The following is an 18,825-nucleotide window of genomic DNA, read 5'->3' as shown; positions in this document are numbered from 1 at the left end:
CGCGGTCTCCGGATGGCCTTGGCCTCACCTCGGCACTCGGTCCTCCTCATCCACGCGGGTCACCCACCCGCTCCTCGTCGCACTCCTCGCGCTCCACCCGCCGTGGCCGCACCGGGTCGGCGTCGCAGACGCCCTCCACGACCCACCTCCGTCGGTGGCAGTGCGGTACGCCCTCGCGCGCACCTCCCGCGCCCTCACATCGACCCTGTGGCCGGCTGACCGACCGCCACGAGCGCTCTCCGTCAGGCTTGGGCGTCTCCTCCGCCGCCGCACGCTCCAGTTCCCTCGCCTTCACCGTCTCGCCACACGCCCACGCCAACGCCTCAGCTCACATCACTCCGGCTCTCCTCGCCTTGTCACCATTGGCATGGCTCTGCTCGCCCCATCTACATCTCTCATGGACAACGCTCTAAGGCCGCCTGCACAACCGCTCCTTGACACTGTTCTGCAAGGCCGCTCTGCAAACAGCCTCCCCACACAAGTCACAACAGCTCACAGCCAGCTCTGCGGGGCGTGAACAAGTGGGCGGAGACTCTGGCGGGAGGGCCCCTTTCTTCCCACGACCCTCCTCCCTCCCGTGTCCCTCTCCCACGCTTTTCCTCTCAGTCCAGTCTTCCGCCCCCCCCTCAGCAGAGGTGAGCTCCCCTCACTCTGGTCCCTCCCCTCCTCCGAGGTTTCGGGCACCGTTTCAGTCTCCGCCTCTTTCCAGGCGGGTCGTCGGGCACGCCCTCTCTCTCTCGCAGGGCTTCGTCCGCTCTTCTCTCCCTCCACTCGGCCGCCGCCGTGTCTCAGCTCTGCTCTCCATCCCCTTCCTGGGATCCTCCTGGCCCATACTCGTTCGCTCTCCTGCTCGCGTCGCTCCTCTGCCGGAGCCCTCCAGCCCAGCCATTGAGCTCCCATGCCCATCTCGGGCTCGGCCCGGCCCCCATCACATTGGTACACCTCACCATGCCATTCCCTCTTCCTGTGGCGGACTCCATCACACAGACCCTCTCCTGCGCCACACCCCTCAGGACTTGGCCGCAGCAGAACAGCTCTCACTGCTCGAAAGTGTAGAGCCTTCAAGCTGCAGTCATTACGCAGGTCCATGGAGGTCCTGCAAAGTGAAGTGCTTCCCACCAGAGACTACTACCTTTTCCAGGTGGTCTGCACTGCCATCTGAAAATGGAAGAGTACCTTCAACCCTGTGTCTGGTTGGTTCCTTTCGGTTTTCCCATTGTCGACTGGCTGTTCCCTTCTCGGATCCGATGACCTCCCTTTCCTGAAGTGGTCCACCAGCTCCGCTTCCCGCTCTCGCGCCCTCCCGACCGCCCCCGTCCAACCCCCCCTGCCCCGGACCCCGCTCGTCTCCCCGGACTTGTTACGGTCTCCCGCCTCGTCTCTCCTCCTCTCCCTGTCCCCTGGCTCTCTACGGTGCCCCTCCTGTGCCCTGCCCCTCCTGGTCCTGTCTCCTTCGCCTACCTCCTATATCCCCGCTCCTCCCTCCGTCTCTCCTCCGGCTCCCCTCGCCTGCGGAGACCTCTCACTACCGCAAGGCCCACTCGAGCCTCCCTTCCTCCCCTTCCCCACCTCGCCCGAGCAACAGCCCCACCCCGCTTCCCTCTTCAGCGCTTCCCCGCAGCCCGCGCGACAAGGCTTTCTCTCACCTCCACCTGCTTCCGGGTCGCTTTCCTCGCCATCCTTTCCATCTGCCGCTTCACCACCCGGAGCAACATAGCGACAGCCGCTTCGGCGTCCGTGGGGCCGCACGCGCTGCTAGAGCGCCTCGGCCAATGGCGCAGCCGACTCACCGCTCATCACATCGCGCTCTCCTCCAGCTCAGCCAGCGTCTATCCAGCCATGCCAGCCTCAAGCCTCGGTCACAGCCACCGCAGGCGCCACGCAGTCCTCTCTATGCTCCATGTCCCCATCACCTGCGCTCGCTGCATGCCGTCTGGTCCACGCAACGCCCACTCCACTCCCAGCGGTCCGCTCGCTGCAGCGTGACCCGGCCTTCGGCTCCGCACAGCGTCTCACCAGAGCGGCGGTTCACACAGCTACCTCGGTCCGGGCCTCACCTAAAAGGTGTGCCACCCACCTGTTGTTGAACTCCTTTCCCACCGCCTAAGGTAACTGAAGCTTTTGGAGCCGCCTCCAAAGTGTTGAGAAATCCGGCCGGAGACCCACTGCGTGCGGAGCGCGGCGAGAAGTTGCTTGAGCCATTCGGGCCGGCCTGCAGAGCCGGGGGGAGAAGGGGCGCGGCCGCCTGAGCGGCCGGCTGGGGACGCCGGGCAACACACGGGAAAAAGTTCAGAACCCGCCGGGCGCCCGCGCCGCGGCCGCGCGCGCACAGTTAGACAACACCACTCGAAGGTTTCCATTGAGTAGTATTAAAGTAGCACCTAGGACCCCCAACTACGATAAGAGATTATGCTAGGCACTGTACCAATACAGAGAGGGTTCCAATATAGACCAAGACTCTAGTTTTGTTTAGTATTTTATTTTTTTAATTACAGACCCATGAAATTAATTAATGGTATTTTAAAACATTGTACTGTCTAAATAGCAGCCATGTAAACCATAAAGAGAAAATTAAATAGTTTTTTAAGAATTCAGTATAAAAATGGATCTTTCATTATATTAAATATAATGGAAGTTATCCTTTATGGTCTGAACTTGATTTTGCTGTTTTGATAGTTTTACAGTGCATTATTTTTACTTCCCAACAGACAAAGAAAGTGTCTTCGTTTCCAAGTTTTGTTGATGGTAAGTAAATTTCACTGTATTCTAAGGTTACAGCGGTATAAAACAATATACTAAAAAACCCACAAAAAATCCAAGATTTTGCAACTGTAAAGTTTGAGTAAGAAACAAGCATGATCTATTTATGCACAACATATACCTTATGTATAAGCCGGTAAAGTTCTCACCATGTTCTCAACAGAGCTTATATGCAGTGAATAATGTTCAAACCTATCCCTTCTTTAGGTTCGGCTTAACCGAGTTATCAGTAAAAAAACACAATGTAAATTTCAGCCTAAACTTTGTTCCCAAACTTGGCTGGTCCTTGAATTTTCTCTGCAGAACAAGTCAGTCCCAGACTGTAAGTCACTCTTCGTCTCACAAAGAGTCTATCTGGTCTCGTATCTTGGTTGGAGCTAATTGAATCCATGTGAGAGTTTGAATCGGAAGTAATGACACTGCTTCCATGCATGTTCAGACAGCTGATACAGGAAGGCTCAACACAGGAGGCTGCCATCTTTAAATATGCTGGTCAATTTAGTTTCATTATTCACATTGTTCCTATTAAATTAGGAAAAATGTCTAGCCTGATTCAGTAAAATATTTGTACATATGCCTAACTTTGAGTAGTCACACTGAAGTTATGTGCTTAAAGTTAGGCCTAAAGTTAGGCACATTAGGCTTAAGCACTTTGCTGAATGAAGGCTTTAGGTATCACTTTAATAACCAGCTTAAACACTGGCAAATGACGTTAATAGACTTTAAAACCAAAAGGGACCATAATGATGATCTAGTCTGACCTCATGTATAACACAAAATGTCAAGTGATTCCTGCATCCAACCCATGATGTCTGGTTGAGCTAGAACATCTCCCATAGAGTGAATGTCATCCACACAATCACTTTCTTGCATATCAATCATATTTTGATCACAGTGGGTACAAGGTTCATTTAGTTGAATCCTTTCTGTTTATCCTGATCTTTTCCAGACCAACAACCTTGATGATTTCTTTATTAAAAGATTATCTTTTACTGGAAAGAAAAAAAAATCAATACTCCTCCTCTCGTGAGTTTTGAGTTACAGAAGTAATAAATATATGATACAGGCAAGTCTCATCTTATGCTGGGGTTATGTTCCGCTGTCAGCATGTAAAGCGAGAATTGCGTATTGTCAAAATTACATTGAGTGTAATGGTGGGCAGAATTGCCCGCACTAGAGGCACAATATTAAAATTGTTATTTTTCTCTTTTGTTTTTGTTTTTTGTTTTTGCCGACCGCGCAAAGCTGAATTCGCACATTTTAAATGTGCGTAAGATGAGGCATGCCTGTGCTCACCTTTGCAGAAGACAAAAGGAACTACAGTTTTCAATTGTCAGAACAAACATGCATATTAAGGCCTGGTCCTAAAGGGTTAGATGCCCAGTTTAAATGCTGAAAGAGGAGCTCTTCAGGTTTTTATGTTGTTTTGATTAATTTCCCTGCAGATAGCTGAAATATCATCTCAAGCATGACTTGAGAGGATTTTACTTGTTAATTCTATTATGCTGACACATAGAGTTCTTTCCCCTGTAGATCATAGATCTTAAAGAATTCAATTTTTAAGACTAGTCCTTCCCCAAGAACAAGGTATTTTCATTTAGAAATATACACTTCTTGGGCAGACTTTTCCCAACTTCCTGATCTCACTGGCTTGAGCAGCAGCTTCTGTTTTCAGTAGCCTCCTTGAGAGACCTTGCAAATGGCAAGTTCAAAGGCTACCTGTGATGGTTCTCAGGATTATCCAGGGCTGTGAGGCAGCTCTCTAGCACCAGCTGTTCCCTTGAGGAAGCCTTGTCTGTGCCTGCCAGAGGTCAGCTCCCTGACATCCCCAGAAATAGGCAGCAAAAGTGCTCCCCTCTCAGCCCATGCAAGCTCTGCTGTTTCTCTGCAAGTTAGTGATAGGCACCCCTAACTCCCGAGCATCCCTCTGTAATGTCCAGCCCCTGATCCTCTGGACACTCACAGAAGTATTAGACCCACTGTTTGCAAAGGAACAGTATGCTGCAGTTTACTAGTTACACCTTGGACCACTGTGCCACTTAACACACAGCACTTAGAATTTTTGATAAATAAATGTGTAGGTGCATTCTCTAACAAAGAGCAGAGATATTGGAAACAAAGTGCTACCTGTAAAATAAAATCCTAGTAGAGCCGAAGCTTCCATTGTGAAGTACACAATACTAAATGTGCATATAACCCAACAGACATGTAAGTTTCTCTTGCCAATATGAAAGGAACATGTTGGTCACCTTCTGGTGACCTGCTTCAACTTACAGACCTTAAGAACATAATTTCCAGTAAAGATACATAACTCCTTTAAAGATGAGGCTTACATACATTTCATAATGGTTTAGATGACCAATGTGTTACTGGCTCTCAGGAGAACCCCTCACATGCCACCCGTTAGTGAATTATTGTGCATATAACTGATATAGGGGGTTCTCAGTAAAACTCTGAGCATCCCTTGTGCCCTCTGTCAGTTGGCATCAAGAGGTTCCTGAGTCATGTTACTGCCCCTTTACACAGATTGACTGCGGAAGGAACTTACATTTAACTCTTGGCATTTACTGGCTAACAAGCCCTAAATTGAGGTAAATGAAACACATTCCCTGCAGGCAGAAGAATCAAGAAGGAATGCTGGCACTTGGAAATAAACATTAATAGAATTGTGCAGTGGACAAGGGGAAAGGAGGAGAGGACAGAGAGACTGTAGAAATTAGATGCTAGAAAACTAAAATAAAACTTTACAGTGCTTCCATATGTAGTTAAAAACAATTTTTGGGGGGGAATTGTGAACATTTTGTTTTTTCTTTCTGTTTTAAAAGTTCACTGCTCTAGTGTTGAAAGCAGGGCCGCCCAGAGGGGGGGGGCAAGAGGGGCACTTTGCCCCAGGCCCCGCGTCCCGCAGGGGCCCCCACGAGTGTTTTCTGGGCCCCCTGCAGTTCCGGTTGAGCTCCCGCAGGCATGCCTGCGGCAGGTCCACCGGAGCCCGGGACGAGTGGACCTGCCGCAGGCAAGACTGCGGAGGGGGCGCTCGTCCCGCGGCTCGGCTGCACCTCCCACAGGCATGACTGCGGCAGGTCAAGCGGAGCCGCGGGACCACGGCACCCGCCGCAGTCACTCGTCCCGGGCTCCGGTCGACCTGCCGCAGGCATGCCTGCGGGAGCTCAACCGGAGCCAAATGCCGCCCCCCAGGTCTTCGGCGCGCTCGGGTCTAGAGCCGCCCCTGAGCGGGGGCCCCCCGCCGCCGAAGACCCCGGGCCCCCGGAATTCTCTGGGCGGCCCTGGTTGAAAGTGGGAATCCATACAGCTTTTAGGATAGCACGAAACACTTTTTTGTAAGTTTTAGTAAGATTTGTTTCCTCTGATTTTTTTCTTTAATAGCATAGCAAGAGAGAATGAACTGTCTATTGGGTTTTCACTGTCGTGTAGGTATGGTACAGTCACAAAAGTACATGGTACAGAAGGAGTTCATGTTGGCAAATCGGATCGCTCTCTGAATCCAAAGCCAAATTGCCCTGTGTTTTATTACTGCATTGGGTCCCCCAGACAAGGCACAGGACCCCATTGTGCTGGGCATAGTACTCACACATAATGAAAAGACAGTCCCTGCCATTAACCACTGAACATTTTCCTGTTTCTGCAGTGACCTCTGACAGAGGTACCACATTAGTGCACTAGCCTGCATCCAATTAACTATTTAGGGACACATTTTCAGCAGCACTCCTTAACTGGGGTAGCAGCCAGTATTTGCAGTTATATCCGTTTGCATATGCATAGTGTCGCACATGCAGTTACTTGTCTTGTGGGTGCAAACAGACCTTTTTGCAAGCACAATTAAGGGAGCCTGTTGAATATTTGGTCTGCTATTATTAGATTTGCATTGGTAACAGATTCCTTCTCTTGAATTCAGCTGATTTTTCATGGAATAGCTCATGCCTTTAAGTGAGGTATTGTTGTGTTTTGAGGGTTTTTTTTTAAATGTTTATGTTTACTGCTAAAAGAGCCTCATTCTATATGACACTTGTACCCTACAGCAAAGAAATGGTATTGCTAAATGTTACATTGCCAAAATAAAAACCCAGGACATCAAATGCCTTTTTAAAGAGATACTGTGTAAACTTAAAATCATATATATATATTTAAAGAAATAACTGTTTTATCAGCAACATCACGAGGCAGCATAAAATTCCAACCTATTTTCAAAATAAATTTGTCTTTCTCCAGTTTTGCAGTGTATTCTTTTCCCATTCCTTGCCTTCACTGTCAGTAGGGGTATGTCTACACTGGCAAGTTTCTGCGCAACAAGTTATACCACTTTTATTAAAGCGCTGGAATGAAACCACTGTTGCGTGTCCACGCTGTGCTCCTTGTGACGCTGGAGCGCATCCACATTAGCAGCTCTTGCAACAGCAAAGAGAACAGTGCATTGTGGTAGTTATCCCACTGTGCAACTAGCTGCAGGATGCTTTGGGAAAGGTTTGCAATGCCTCATGGGGCAGGCACAGCATTACGTGATGCAGGTTTCCCAATCCCATTGTTCCATGGGCATCCTACTACATTGCCAGCTGCTTTTCAACTGAAGAGGGGGGCGCAGTGTGTGTGACAGGGAGTGTGTGTTTTTCTGGAGTGGGGGAGGAGAGACAATGTGTTTTCGGGGACAAAGAGTGTGTTGGCACTCTGTCTTCTAAGTTCAGACAGGGGCAGGAAGCAACCAGGCCTGGGGGAGGGGGAAACCCCGACATCAGGCCCCGTCTCTCTCCCCCGACCCCAGCTTTCTGCACAGCAATCTCTCTCTCTCTCTCTCTCTCTCTCACACAGCAATCTCTCTCTCTCACACACACACACACACACACACACACACACACACACACACACACACACACACACACCAGCCTATGTGTTCAACAGCACGAGCATTCCACATTCATGGTTTGCTTTATGGAACACTTCTGGAGGCCAATTGATTGCGTTCTGTGCTGTAATGTGTTTACACTGCCAATGCAGCGCTGGACCCTCTGCGCTGTAAGGCTTATGACTCTTGTCGAGGTGGTTGTTTTGCAATGCTGCAACCGAGGAGTTTCTACACACTAAGTGGCTTGGCAGTGTGTACACCTCGGGAGTTACACTGCAGAAAGCTGCTTTATTGTGCAGTAATTTGCCAGTGTAGACAAGGCATAGGACTTATATACTTGCTTAGTGTCAAGGACACGCTTAAGTGCCTTGCTGAATTGGGACCTTAGCCAAGTATGTATGTGAACTGTTACATTTTCAAAAGCTATAATTGATCTACAAAAGGCCACTCAGGTTAACCAGTTTGACACCTTGCAATTTGCAGTAATGCTCCCTACATCACTTGCACAGATGTGTTTATCTCATGGATATCTCCATTTCCTTTTTGATGGAAAACTGTTGGAAGATTTATCCACATAGCATGCTTCCCCTTACCCACTGCCCCTTTGTATAAGCTCTTGATATATAAGATGTTAAAAATATTGCTGAGGTTGTAATAACAATATAGTCAACCACCATCTGTTGATAGCATAGTGATCTTATAATAATAGGAGATACACCTATCTCCTAGAACTAGAAGGGACCTTCAAAGGTCATTAAGTCCAGCCCCCTGCCTTCACTAGCAGGACCAAGTACTGATTTTTGCCCCAGATCCCTAAGTGGCCCCCTCAAGGATTGAACTCAGAACCCTCGGTTTAGCAGGCCAATTCTCAAACTACTGAGCTATTCCCCTCATGCCAATGTCAGCCACTAAAGTTTCTGTTTTGAAAAGATGAAGGAGATTTATTAAGGTGAATCAAAATCCTTAAAATAAAACCTTATAAATAAAGCTATTTTAAGACACACGTTGCCACCCCACTGGAGCATTAATAAAATTATTTAAGAGACTTTTAAAAGTAATAATTTACTTCTACAATAAATATGTTTTAAAACAAACTTGCTGAAAGTCATGTTCACTGTCACTAAACTGCTGGGAACACATGACATGAATTCATGGCTCTTTTTTCTTTTACAACAGTCAGTAATTCCATAGACACCTAAAGTAGGGCAGGGATCATAGCCCCGTGCTCCACTTGAAGTGTTAGTGATGTCTTTAAATATAGCAGAGGAAACGCAGAACTGTAGGCTGATGTCTGTGAAGGTAAAGTGCCTTTCAAGTAGTCTCTCACTACTTTGGAACAGAAATGGAGACAAAAATCTATTCCTGGAGAGATTTACAAAGCATGGGATATTGTCAAGGATAAACCAAACCCTGCATTTCCTGAGCATCTTAGACGACCCTGAATTCAATAGATGGCATGTGTGAAGGAAACAGGGTAGGGGGCCTATATTTGTAGATAAGTGTCACTTCTTTTTCTAAAACATTTTGTTGCAAATCCTGCAGCATTATGGATCAGACTTCTGGTCATTGCTTGACTTGCCAAGGATTGTATAGGAGAGGATTTGTAAGTATTATGGCAATATGTTTAGTTGTGTGCTGTAGAAGAGACAAAGATACATGAGATGAAAAGCTAGGCCTGAAAAGGCATTATATGCATTTCAGCAAAGAGATGCATCAGTTCTTTGTAAAGTATATATATATCCCTTTTGGTGAAGCAGGGTAGAGGGGACCAGAACACCTTAAAGAGAAACTGTGCTGAAATCAGCTCATTAGATGGGATCACAAATCTAAAATCTGATGTCTTTGTGGACTTTTTGCTGATTGTTCTTACTCATTCAGTAGTTTAGAACTGCACCCACTATAATTGATTCTTGAGATAGTAGGTAAATGATGTGACCCACTTTAGAACTGGTCACACAGATTCTTTGATGAGTAGATTCCTACAGATTTGGTTGAGGTTCCTTCTAATTTTTTTAAGAGGGTACTATCAAGATATGTTCAGTTATTTTAAAAAAATTCTCTCCCCAGTACACTGGGCTAAATTCTGCTTTGAGTCACATTGATCAAGATCCAGAATAATTGAATTGAGGGTAGTGGATTAGCACTAGATTTACACTAGTTTAGTTTATAGCAAAATCTGGCTCATTGTTTTAAATAATTACCCTTTGGAAGTTTGAAACTGCAGTCTTCCCTAACCGAACAAATTGCTCCATTTTGTGTTAATGTTGGTTAGTTAATGTTTGGTCTCTGGAGACCGTGGGGCTGTTAGTATTGATTTTTTTTAAAATGTACAGTGATTACCGAATTACAAAGACTGTTTTGTTTCTGCAGGAGGCTGACATTATAGCAGTCAGATGTTTGGTCTGTATGGAAGTGTAAGAGGCAGCAGCATTTTCTGATGAAGAAATTTAAGGGTTTAATCACACTCAATTTGTGTTGTGTTTGATTTTTTTTAAATTAGAATTTAGGACAACGAGGAATTAGAAATATCCACTAATTAAAGTAGATGCAAGTAGTGCATTCTATCAAAGTAGCATGGTATTTATTTTTCCTGTTCAAGGGCTCGCCCATGCATGTATCAGACAAGTTCAGTTGGTTATATACGTAAGCAAGTTCACTTTACCAGAAAATTGTTGGGGTTTGGTTTTTTTTTTTATAAATTAAATTAGCATCTCCATTCACTGTCCCTTTTCCCCCCTCACACAATTAATTTGTTTACTTGGGAGAGATGGTTTAGCAGCTTGGCATGTTGATATGGCTCATAGCAAGTTCCCGTTGTAGAGCTGTTGGAGAACACAGAGTATTTACAGTCAAGGGATTGGTGCCAAAATTGTGGAGTGACTGCCGCTTTAGTGTTGATGTAATCAAGCTGAAAATAAGACTTAACCATTGAATAAAGGAGATGAGCATAACACAAGTACAGTATAAATACCATCCTTTATTTCTCTCTCCGTCCCGCCTCCTCTCCTCTTTCCATCCCTGGAAAATTATCCTGGCAGTTGCTAAAGCAGTTTGTAAAATGGTAGTTAATTTGAAAATCTCACTGAAGTCAGTGAGTCTATCTGCTAAGCTAAACATGTGCATATGTGCTTTGCTGGGTTGGGGCTTAAATTTGAGTGAAAAAAAAACTGGAATCAAAAATGAAGAGAAAATAAGGACATTTGGAACTTATTTTTGATGATTAATCTGTCCACTTTTTTCTCTTCTTCAGCTGCCATCTGGCATCTTCCTTTCTTTCAGATGGATGGGGTGATTGATGTGCTGTGCAGCTCTACCCTTAGTGTTAATCCTTGGCAGGCTATTTGGACTTCTTTATTCCCCCCAGTTATTAGTGTATACCATCTGTACGAGTCTGGAAGCTGTCTGTCTGAATCAGTTCCTGAACTCAGGTCCATCATATGGCCAGAGAGCACAAAGACAGCTTCTTTTCTTTTCTGTTGTGGGTAGCATTGTCCTCAGGCTTTGAAGTTCAGTAGTGGTCCTCTCTTGAAGTAAAGTACACAAATGTACTCCAAATCTTCTGTTTCTGACTAATATTTTTGCCCGACTCACAGCCCTATGAAGGGTTGCTGATCTCTTTACTGTTTCATGGCCCAATGAAGACAGCCTTCTCTGTGCAACACAATCTTTTCTGCAAAATGTGTGCTTCGAATATCTGTTGAGTCCTTCCTACCTCTGCCAAATGATTGTATAGCAGGACATGCCTGTCAGTGTGCCCGTAGTGTTACTTAGTGTTTGAATTTTTTTCTTTCCTTATGCTAGGCAGTTTACTAAATTCAATATACTCGGCATAAGAGCTTTCAGGGGGGTGTTAACATAGATGATGATTGGTAAATTAGATGTTAAGTGCTCATTTGTATCACCATCCTCCTAATTCCTTTGTGTATTTTTGCATACAGAATTACTTTTGTAACTTTAGAGATTTATGGCGTGCATAAGAAATGTATTATTTTAAAATGGAAACATCAGTGACACAGAGTCTCCTTGCAGCTTTTGTTCCTTTTTAAAGTTCTTGGGTGTATGAAATGAAGTGCTGTTTTGATTGTGGATTTTTGCGTTAACATCATCTACCACAGCAAAGGAATACCTCTGTCTCACACCTGCCAGATGTTGTACATGGATGTGATGCTCAGACATTTGACCCCCTACATCACACCTACCTGTATCAACCCTAGAATGTGATACATAAAGTGTTCTTGAGTTTCCTTACTTGCTGATTCACAACATGCAGTTGTTGCCCATGGGTGTCTGTCATTAATGTGAGCTAACAAGGTTCTATTGTAGTTGGCAGAGAGTTTGGCGATCTGTGCACTTTTTTCATTCCCATTGACATATATGGGTACCAAGAAACCCAAATAGAAGAACAGAATTTGGCCCACAGATAAGAACACTCAATACATGTAACGTATTATGAATGTTACATTAATATCAATTGGAAGGAAGCTTGTGCATGCATTTGAGAGCAGTATTTGGCCTAGTATAGTGAAGAGCTCTGTTGTGCTTTTCCCAAGGCAGCATGCTACAATGAACTACTCTCTAATTCCAAGATCAAAACATTATGCAGATTTTTAAATACCACACATGTGCGTTTTAGGTGTTTGAGACATAATTTTGGGAAATAAGTATACTGTTTAATGTGTGCTGGACTTTGCAATGCTTCTTTTAATTAGGCTGTTGTAATGAAAGAAATGTATTAAGGAAAGGTTGTGCAAGTAGCAATACCCTTCATTAAGTTTTTTGTCTCCCTACTCCCTTTTGGAAGGTAATAATTGTATTCCTGTCTGTAGTTCCAGGACCCTGTGAACCTGAAGATCTCATTGATGGAATCATCTTTGCAGCCAATTACTTGGGTTCTACACAGCTGCTCTCAGAACGTAACCCTTCCAAAAATATAAGAATGATGCAAGCTCAAGAGGCAGTGAGCCGTGTCAAGGTAGGTGATTTTTATGGTCTGTAGACTAGACTCCCTTGATAACTGAACTCTGAATAGTCTGAAATGTCTGAAGCTTCAAACCTGCTGAGAGGTGCACTCAAGTGAATACGTATCTGCTGATGTGAAAATCCTCACTGTTTCCAGGTCTAGCATTATAGAACATACAAATCCTCTGAAAAACAAAATATAAATTATTACAGAGGCTATTCCAAATTGTACAGTATAAATACTGAAGGTAAAATCCAGGCAGTAATAAGAAAACATTCCAACTGTAAAGCATAGAAGACTGGTTTATGACTGATTTCTTCCTGTCGCCATGTTAGATCCTGTAAGAGGTTATGTAAGCAGTTGAAAGCGTTTAAAAAACATCAAAATATTATTTTCTTAATGCAAGAAGGTTCATTACCAGATCTATGTTTGTATCACTTAAAACCATGGATTTGCATGGAAATATTTTAACACACAGTGCTTTCTGTGGTCAATGAAATAAATGCATTTTATTTGAATATATAATCCAGATAGATTTTTTTAATCATGCTTTGAAGAATTGATTTATTTAGATTTGTACCATTATATCGAATCTACATATAGATAAGGACATGATCTGAAATGTGTAGATTGAAGGGTTAATCAGAAAAAAATACACATTTAAAATAATTTAATCAGTAGAATCGGCATTTGTTTGGAGACACCCAGTTTGGGTCAAATAAACTGCTCAGCAAGACACACATCTGTATTGATTCTTGATTTGGACCTTAGAAAAGCTTGGAAGGCGTTAAAGGTTGATATTCTGCTGCTACAGATTCTTGAGCATTCCAAACCTTGGAATTCCTGCTCATGAGATTCTTGAGAAGTCACAAGCACCACATGAACATTGACTAATTTAACGCCAAGAAACAGTTTTGTTAATTAATTCTGCTGCTAAACTGTCAAGTGTAAGGCAGTCCTGGTAGAAGCTTTCAGGTTCATATTTTGTATGGCAGTCTGATGTATGCACATAATTAATGTGGCTATAATTTTTATAGAAAACACAGAGAAGGAAAGAGAAGTGAGGACTTGGCGAGATTTGAAGCGCTACAGCAGCACAGTTGCAGCAGCCCATCAGTGTAGACACTCACTACAGAAACGGGAGGGATTCTCCCATCAGCCTATCTAATCCACCTCACCGAGAGGCAGTAGCTAGGTCAACAGAAATGTTTTTTCTGTCGACCTAGCAATGTCTATACTGGGGGTTGTAGCTGAAGTAAAAGATGTCATTAGCATGTATTGTCTTCATGTGCTTGAAATAGGAGGTATAGTAACTTGGCATGTTACAAAAAGGATGCATAGAAGTCCAATGTGGATGAACTTGGAGGTACTTCAACCTAATGTATTTGATAGATGTACACCTCTACCTCGATATAATGCTGTCCTTGGGAGCCAAAAACTCTTACCGCGTTATAGATGAAACCATGTTATATTGAACTTTCTTTGATCCACCAGTGTGCGCCGCCCCCCCCCCCCCCCCCCGGAGCACTGCTTTACCGCGTTCTATCCAAATTTGTGTTATATCGGGTGTTGTTATATCGAGGTAGTGGTGTACTTGAAAAATGGTGTCCCTGAGGTATCTGAAGTTTGAGGCAGAGCTGAAAGAAACACTACAGTTACAAGAAAACTATGGCATCCAACAGTAGTGTTAATAAAGATTTAAAGATCTGCAGAAGTGAATTCTTACCTTAATTTCTCTATAGCGCATTTTTAATGGCTTGATTCACAAAATCTTTGGCAGTACATACCAAGCTTATGAACTAGTCAGTTTTATCTGAGTATTTGATACTTCTAGATAGTGCAACTACTGTACCATGCAAGTACTGCCAGCAGGTCTCAAAGGTGTTTCTCAGATCGTTGTTTTTCTGTCCTAGAGCAGGGCTATTTAGGCACTGCAAACTTTGAAATAACCTCGCTTCAAAATCTGCCTTTCACCAGGAGTAATTTTGGAGACTTCTTGTACAATGAGCAAAAAACCAAACACACAGTGCTTTTCAGCATTACTTTTCCAAGTTCACTTTGTCTCATGGGGCATGGAAGTGGTGGCTCTCTCTGGCAGAGCAGCACCATTTCAGAATTAATTTACTGGAAATTCCTTTTTAATGGGTGCTTTTAGCTCACTAAATGTGGTAGTGATATGCCAAGGAGTTGCAGTTGCTTCATCATCATGTAAATAGGTTTCCTGAAAAATATGGTGGCGAGGTTGGTTGGGAGAGGAAAAATCTGTAGAAGGGATCCCTGGTGGGAGAATTGTGAGTTCCTGTCCTGGTATTTCCTCTGAATTCTACCTTTTTTGGTTTGCATTGCCACAGAGAAAGAAAGGGGTCTGGACTCAGCTGTGACAGCAGTGTCAGTATCTGCCAGACCACAAGGCTGTGTGTGGGGAGGACCTGTGCTTCCTCAAGTCTCCTGGGGCCAGACCCCTCCCCAACTTTCAAACAGTGCTTTAGTTCAGCTTTTTAAGGGGAGGGGAATTCCTCAGCATGGACCCGCCCTGTGCCAAAGCTAATACATCTTCTGCTTGGATTCACTGAATAGTTTGTATGGTTTCTCACACCCTTCCATAAGGGCCAGGGAAATCTCTGTACACAGTTACCTCACCATTCTTCATAGGGCAGTGATAAGGCTTATACTTTAAGAAGACCGAGGGCCACAATAAATGAGTATTCCTATAGGAGTCATTAACTAAGAGCGAATTTGAACATGGATAATGTTAAAGCTATTATATATGGATGTGGATAACCGCCAATCTGCATCAAATATTCTGATTAGAGGCCAGGTCCAACTCCCATTAAAGCTGATGGGCATCTTTCCATTAACTTTACTTGGAGTTGGATTTCCCCCCCTAAAAGGGTGTAGCATTAGAGAGGTGTGATATTACTGGTGGCAAAAGCTGTGTACTGGATTACTGAACTGGAATCCATTGGCTTTTACCAAATGGGCAGCGTACAATGGATTCTTTGGAGAGTCTAGAAGAGAATACACACAGTGTCATACCTAAGTGTAATGTGCATTGCTGTGTCACATACACTCCTGCCCTTTGAGTTAACTATCACACTGGAGATCCTACTTCTTAACTCTCATAAGGGAATGCTAAGTTACCATGGACATCCATGCTCTGCAAACAGATTAAAACTACATATATTTCTTTCATATGCTTGATTCCCCACAAATATTAACACACTCATACAGAAATTAGGTGGACCTTTCATTCACATGTGCATCTATACAGTGAACATAACTGAGTGATATTTTGCAGCTTGTTAGGGCACCGACCACACAGGTGAAATAAGTAGCCTTTTGGCGAGTGACAGAAGTTTGATTCTCCTCCAACACCTTTTGCAATCTCTCTTCTGAAGAGTTGTCCAGGCTCTACCTACAGATTGTTCTGTACTGTGTCTGATCTCTGCACGTGTCCATTTCAAAAGCATTCAACGAAACTTGATCCTGATCCAATGCTTATTTTGTTCCAGGGCTGAGTCCTGGCACCTCTAAGCTTGGCAATTCATAGTCCTGGCACCTCTGGGTTTGCCGCATCAAAGTAACAAAAATTGCTTGAGCCCCTGCACCTCTTTCATTACAGATTAAGCACTGTCCTGATCTAAAAGTTATGAGAGACAAAGTTTTCCTTAAATCCTTTTGTTCAGGAAACGGTATCCTTAAATTTAAGGGGAATTACCCGCCTTTCATATTTTGATGCATGAAACTCTTCATTTAGAATAGTTTGTAAGAGCTACCATATTATAAGCATAGCCTGATGTTGAAATGTTAGTGCCTTAATAGTATTTTGGGGGGAGGGATAGCTCAGTGGTTTGAGCATTGGCCTGCTAAACCCCAGGTTGTGAGTTCAGTTCTTGAGGGGGCCACTTAGGGATCTGGGGCAAAAATCAGTACTTGGTCCTGCTAGTGAAGGCAGGGGACTGGACTCAATGACCTTTCAGGGTCCCTTCCAGTTCTAGGAGATAGGTACATCTCCTTTTTTTTTTTTTTTTGTTACTTCTGGGACTAATATGGCTTTTGTATGTACAAATATATCTTTTTGAATGAATAAATATGGGATTTGGACACCCTGAAAGTGCACATGTAAGTACCTGGTATGCAGTTTTAGGTAATGGTGTATCCAGCAGGAAAAAATGTAATGAGCAGTTGTTAACAGACAACACTCTACAGTATTTCTGTAATCAGTTGACAATGTCCATTATCCCATTAAAGTCAATATACTTCAAACCTGTATAGCTTGTAAACCGATCTCTCTTCCCCCCCCCCCCCCTTTTTTTTTTCTTTTCAAATAAGAGTTTTAAGAGTCTGGAATCATAATCAAAAGGTTTCCCTGACTTCACGCACTGTCTTTTCTCTTTTTTTGTGTGCATCTGTCTGCTTTCTTTTTTATGCTGCTACTCAGAGGATGCAAAAGGCGGCTAAAATCAAGAAAAAAGCGGTGTGTAAACTGTTTTTCTTGAATGCTAATGTTTGTTTACACTTTTGTTGTCCTTGCTCCCTGTGGAGTGTTGTGTTTTTCATTACAGATCCTCATAAAGTTGTAATTTTGGTGTTACTTGTTTAATAGTAGGCCACTGGATGGAACAAGAAACACTTGTTTATTTCTTTCATCTTTCACTTGCTGGAGTGCCTGTCTGTTCCTGCTCTTCTTCTGTTTAATGTCACAATGTCCTGTGGTTTGTTCAGTCCGAATAAACAGCCAGTTTTATGATGGGGAGAATTTTTTAAAATCTAATGCTTATGCTTGTTTTAACAGGAGAAGCAATTAATGCTGCTGATGTTATTTGATATGATTGTGACTTATTGTGTTTGTATTAATTAAATTATTTTGGATATTTAAGCACACACAAAGTGTAATTTTCCAAGTCAAGATGGTAACTACCACAATTTGCTGATGAGATATTTCACCCAATTACACAAAATATACAACAGTAGGGTCAGGCTAAATGTAATTGTCAAAACTGTCATTAGAGTGAATCTCATTATTTGTGATAGTCTTGATTTTAAGTGATGCAGTTAGTTCTTTGCCAAAGTGTAATGTGGATTTCACTCTTTGCATGTTGTTTGACCCACCTGGAATATAATTAACAAAACAAAAAATGCATTATTTTAAATTTTTTGTGACTGAATTCAGTGCTGGTGAGTGGTCCTGGATTGATAGCCCTTGGAGAACAAAGTCATCTCTTTTTCCACAAATATAGGTAGAGTGCAGGCAGCAATAGAGCATGCTTCCCTATGCTGCTTCATCAGTGAGCCAAGCCTCAGATGGAAGGGAACACCTCTTCTGATGAAGGTGTAGTTCAGGCTCCGTGGCCATTCAGTCCTTCGTTTCTGCTGAGACTGCCAACAAGGATGCTATTCTGTGTCCATTGTGATGGTAGACATTGTGATGTGGGCACTTCTCCACTGAAATCTATATTGGTAATGGGATATAGAGTCTTTCACCTGTAGGTCTCTGATCCTAACTCAACACAACTCAGAAGTGACCAGACATTCTCCTTTGAGTGCTTGTCGATATGCTCATTCCACTGATGGTGCGCATGCACTTCATATGCGCGCTAGAGATCAGAATCTTTGTGGCCAGCAGTACCCATAGAGTGTACATACTGTCTTCAATTCTCATGCTCCGCTGTGAGGGCATATAAGGGTGAGGCACAAAGACCGCCATTCCGTTCCTCTCAACGTCTCATAGCTTAGAGTCGGAGCCCAACTGTCCAAAAGACTGCCAACCTTTCCCTTAGAGTTTTTAGCAGTAGTTTTTACAGTTTAGTTTATAGTGTTGGCTTTTATGGTTTTTAATTGTAATCATTTGGTTGCTTGTTGCAACCTTTAGTTGTTAGAATTACTTTTTGTCACTGGTATGGCATTGTCCGTGGTGGGGAGGGATAGCTCAGCAGTTTGAGCACTGGTCTGCTAAACCCAGGGTTGTGAGTTCACTCCTTGAGGGGGCCATTTAGGGAACTGGGGTAAAAAATCTGTCTGGGGATTGGCCCTCCTTTGAGCAGGGGGTTGGACTAGATGACCTCCTGAGGTTGCTTCCAACCCTGTGATTCCTGTATTCAAATGCAGGCCTTCATGTGAGGGAGCTATTCCAGCTTCATATGGAAGCTCAAAGTGCTGCTATTGTGTGGGAGAATCACACATCACTGTAAATGTATGATTTGCAAGTCTTTCAGCTCCTGAGAGAAGGAGAAGGACAGAGGCCCGCCTT

The 18,825-nt window shown here is 43.8% G+C and overlaps 1 protein-coding gene across 5 annotated transcripts in view; it reads left to right on the top strand.

Moving 5' to 3' along the window:
- The window catches only part of APBA2 (amyloid beta precursor protein binding family A member 2), a 237,062-nt gene that overhangs the window by 165,308 nt on the left and 52,929 nt on the right, over positions 1 to 18,825 (top strand). For 4 of the 5 annotated variants that reach the window (XM_039491756.1, XM_039491758.1, XM_039491757.1 and 1 more), the window contains 3 exons: positions 2,709 to 2,745; positions 12,442 to 12,587; positions 17,017 to 17,052. In XM_039491756.1, coding sequence (XP_039347690.1) covers positions 2,709 to 2,745; positions 12,442 to 12,587; positions 17,017 to 17,052 — 219 coding nt within the window. The remainder of the gene's footprint in view (positions 1 to 2,708; positions 2,746 to 12,441; positions 12,588 to 17,016; positions 17,053 to 18,825) is intronic. The other variant, XM_039491760.1, reaches the window with a different exon arrangement.

The sequence above is a fragment of the Mauremys reevesii genome, linkage group 10, assembly GCF_016161935.1.
Source record: "Mauremys reevesii isolate NIE-2019 linkage group 10, ASM1616193v1, whole genome shotgun sequence".
NCBI lineage: Eukaryota > Metazoa > Chordata > Testudines > Geoemydidae > Mauremys > Mauremys reevesii.
The sequence above is the reverse complement of the archived record's forward strand: the minus strand, read 5'-3'. Positions and strand labels throughout refer to the sequence as shown.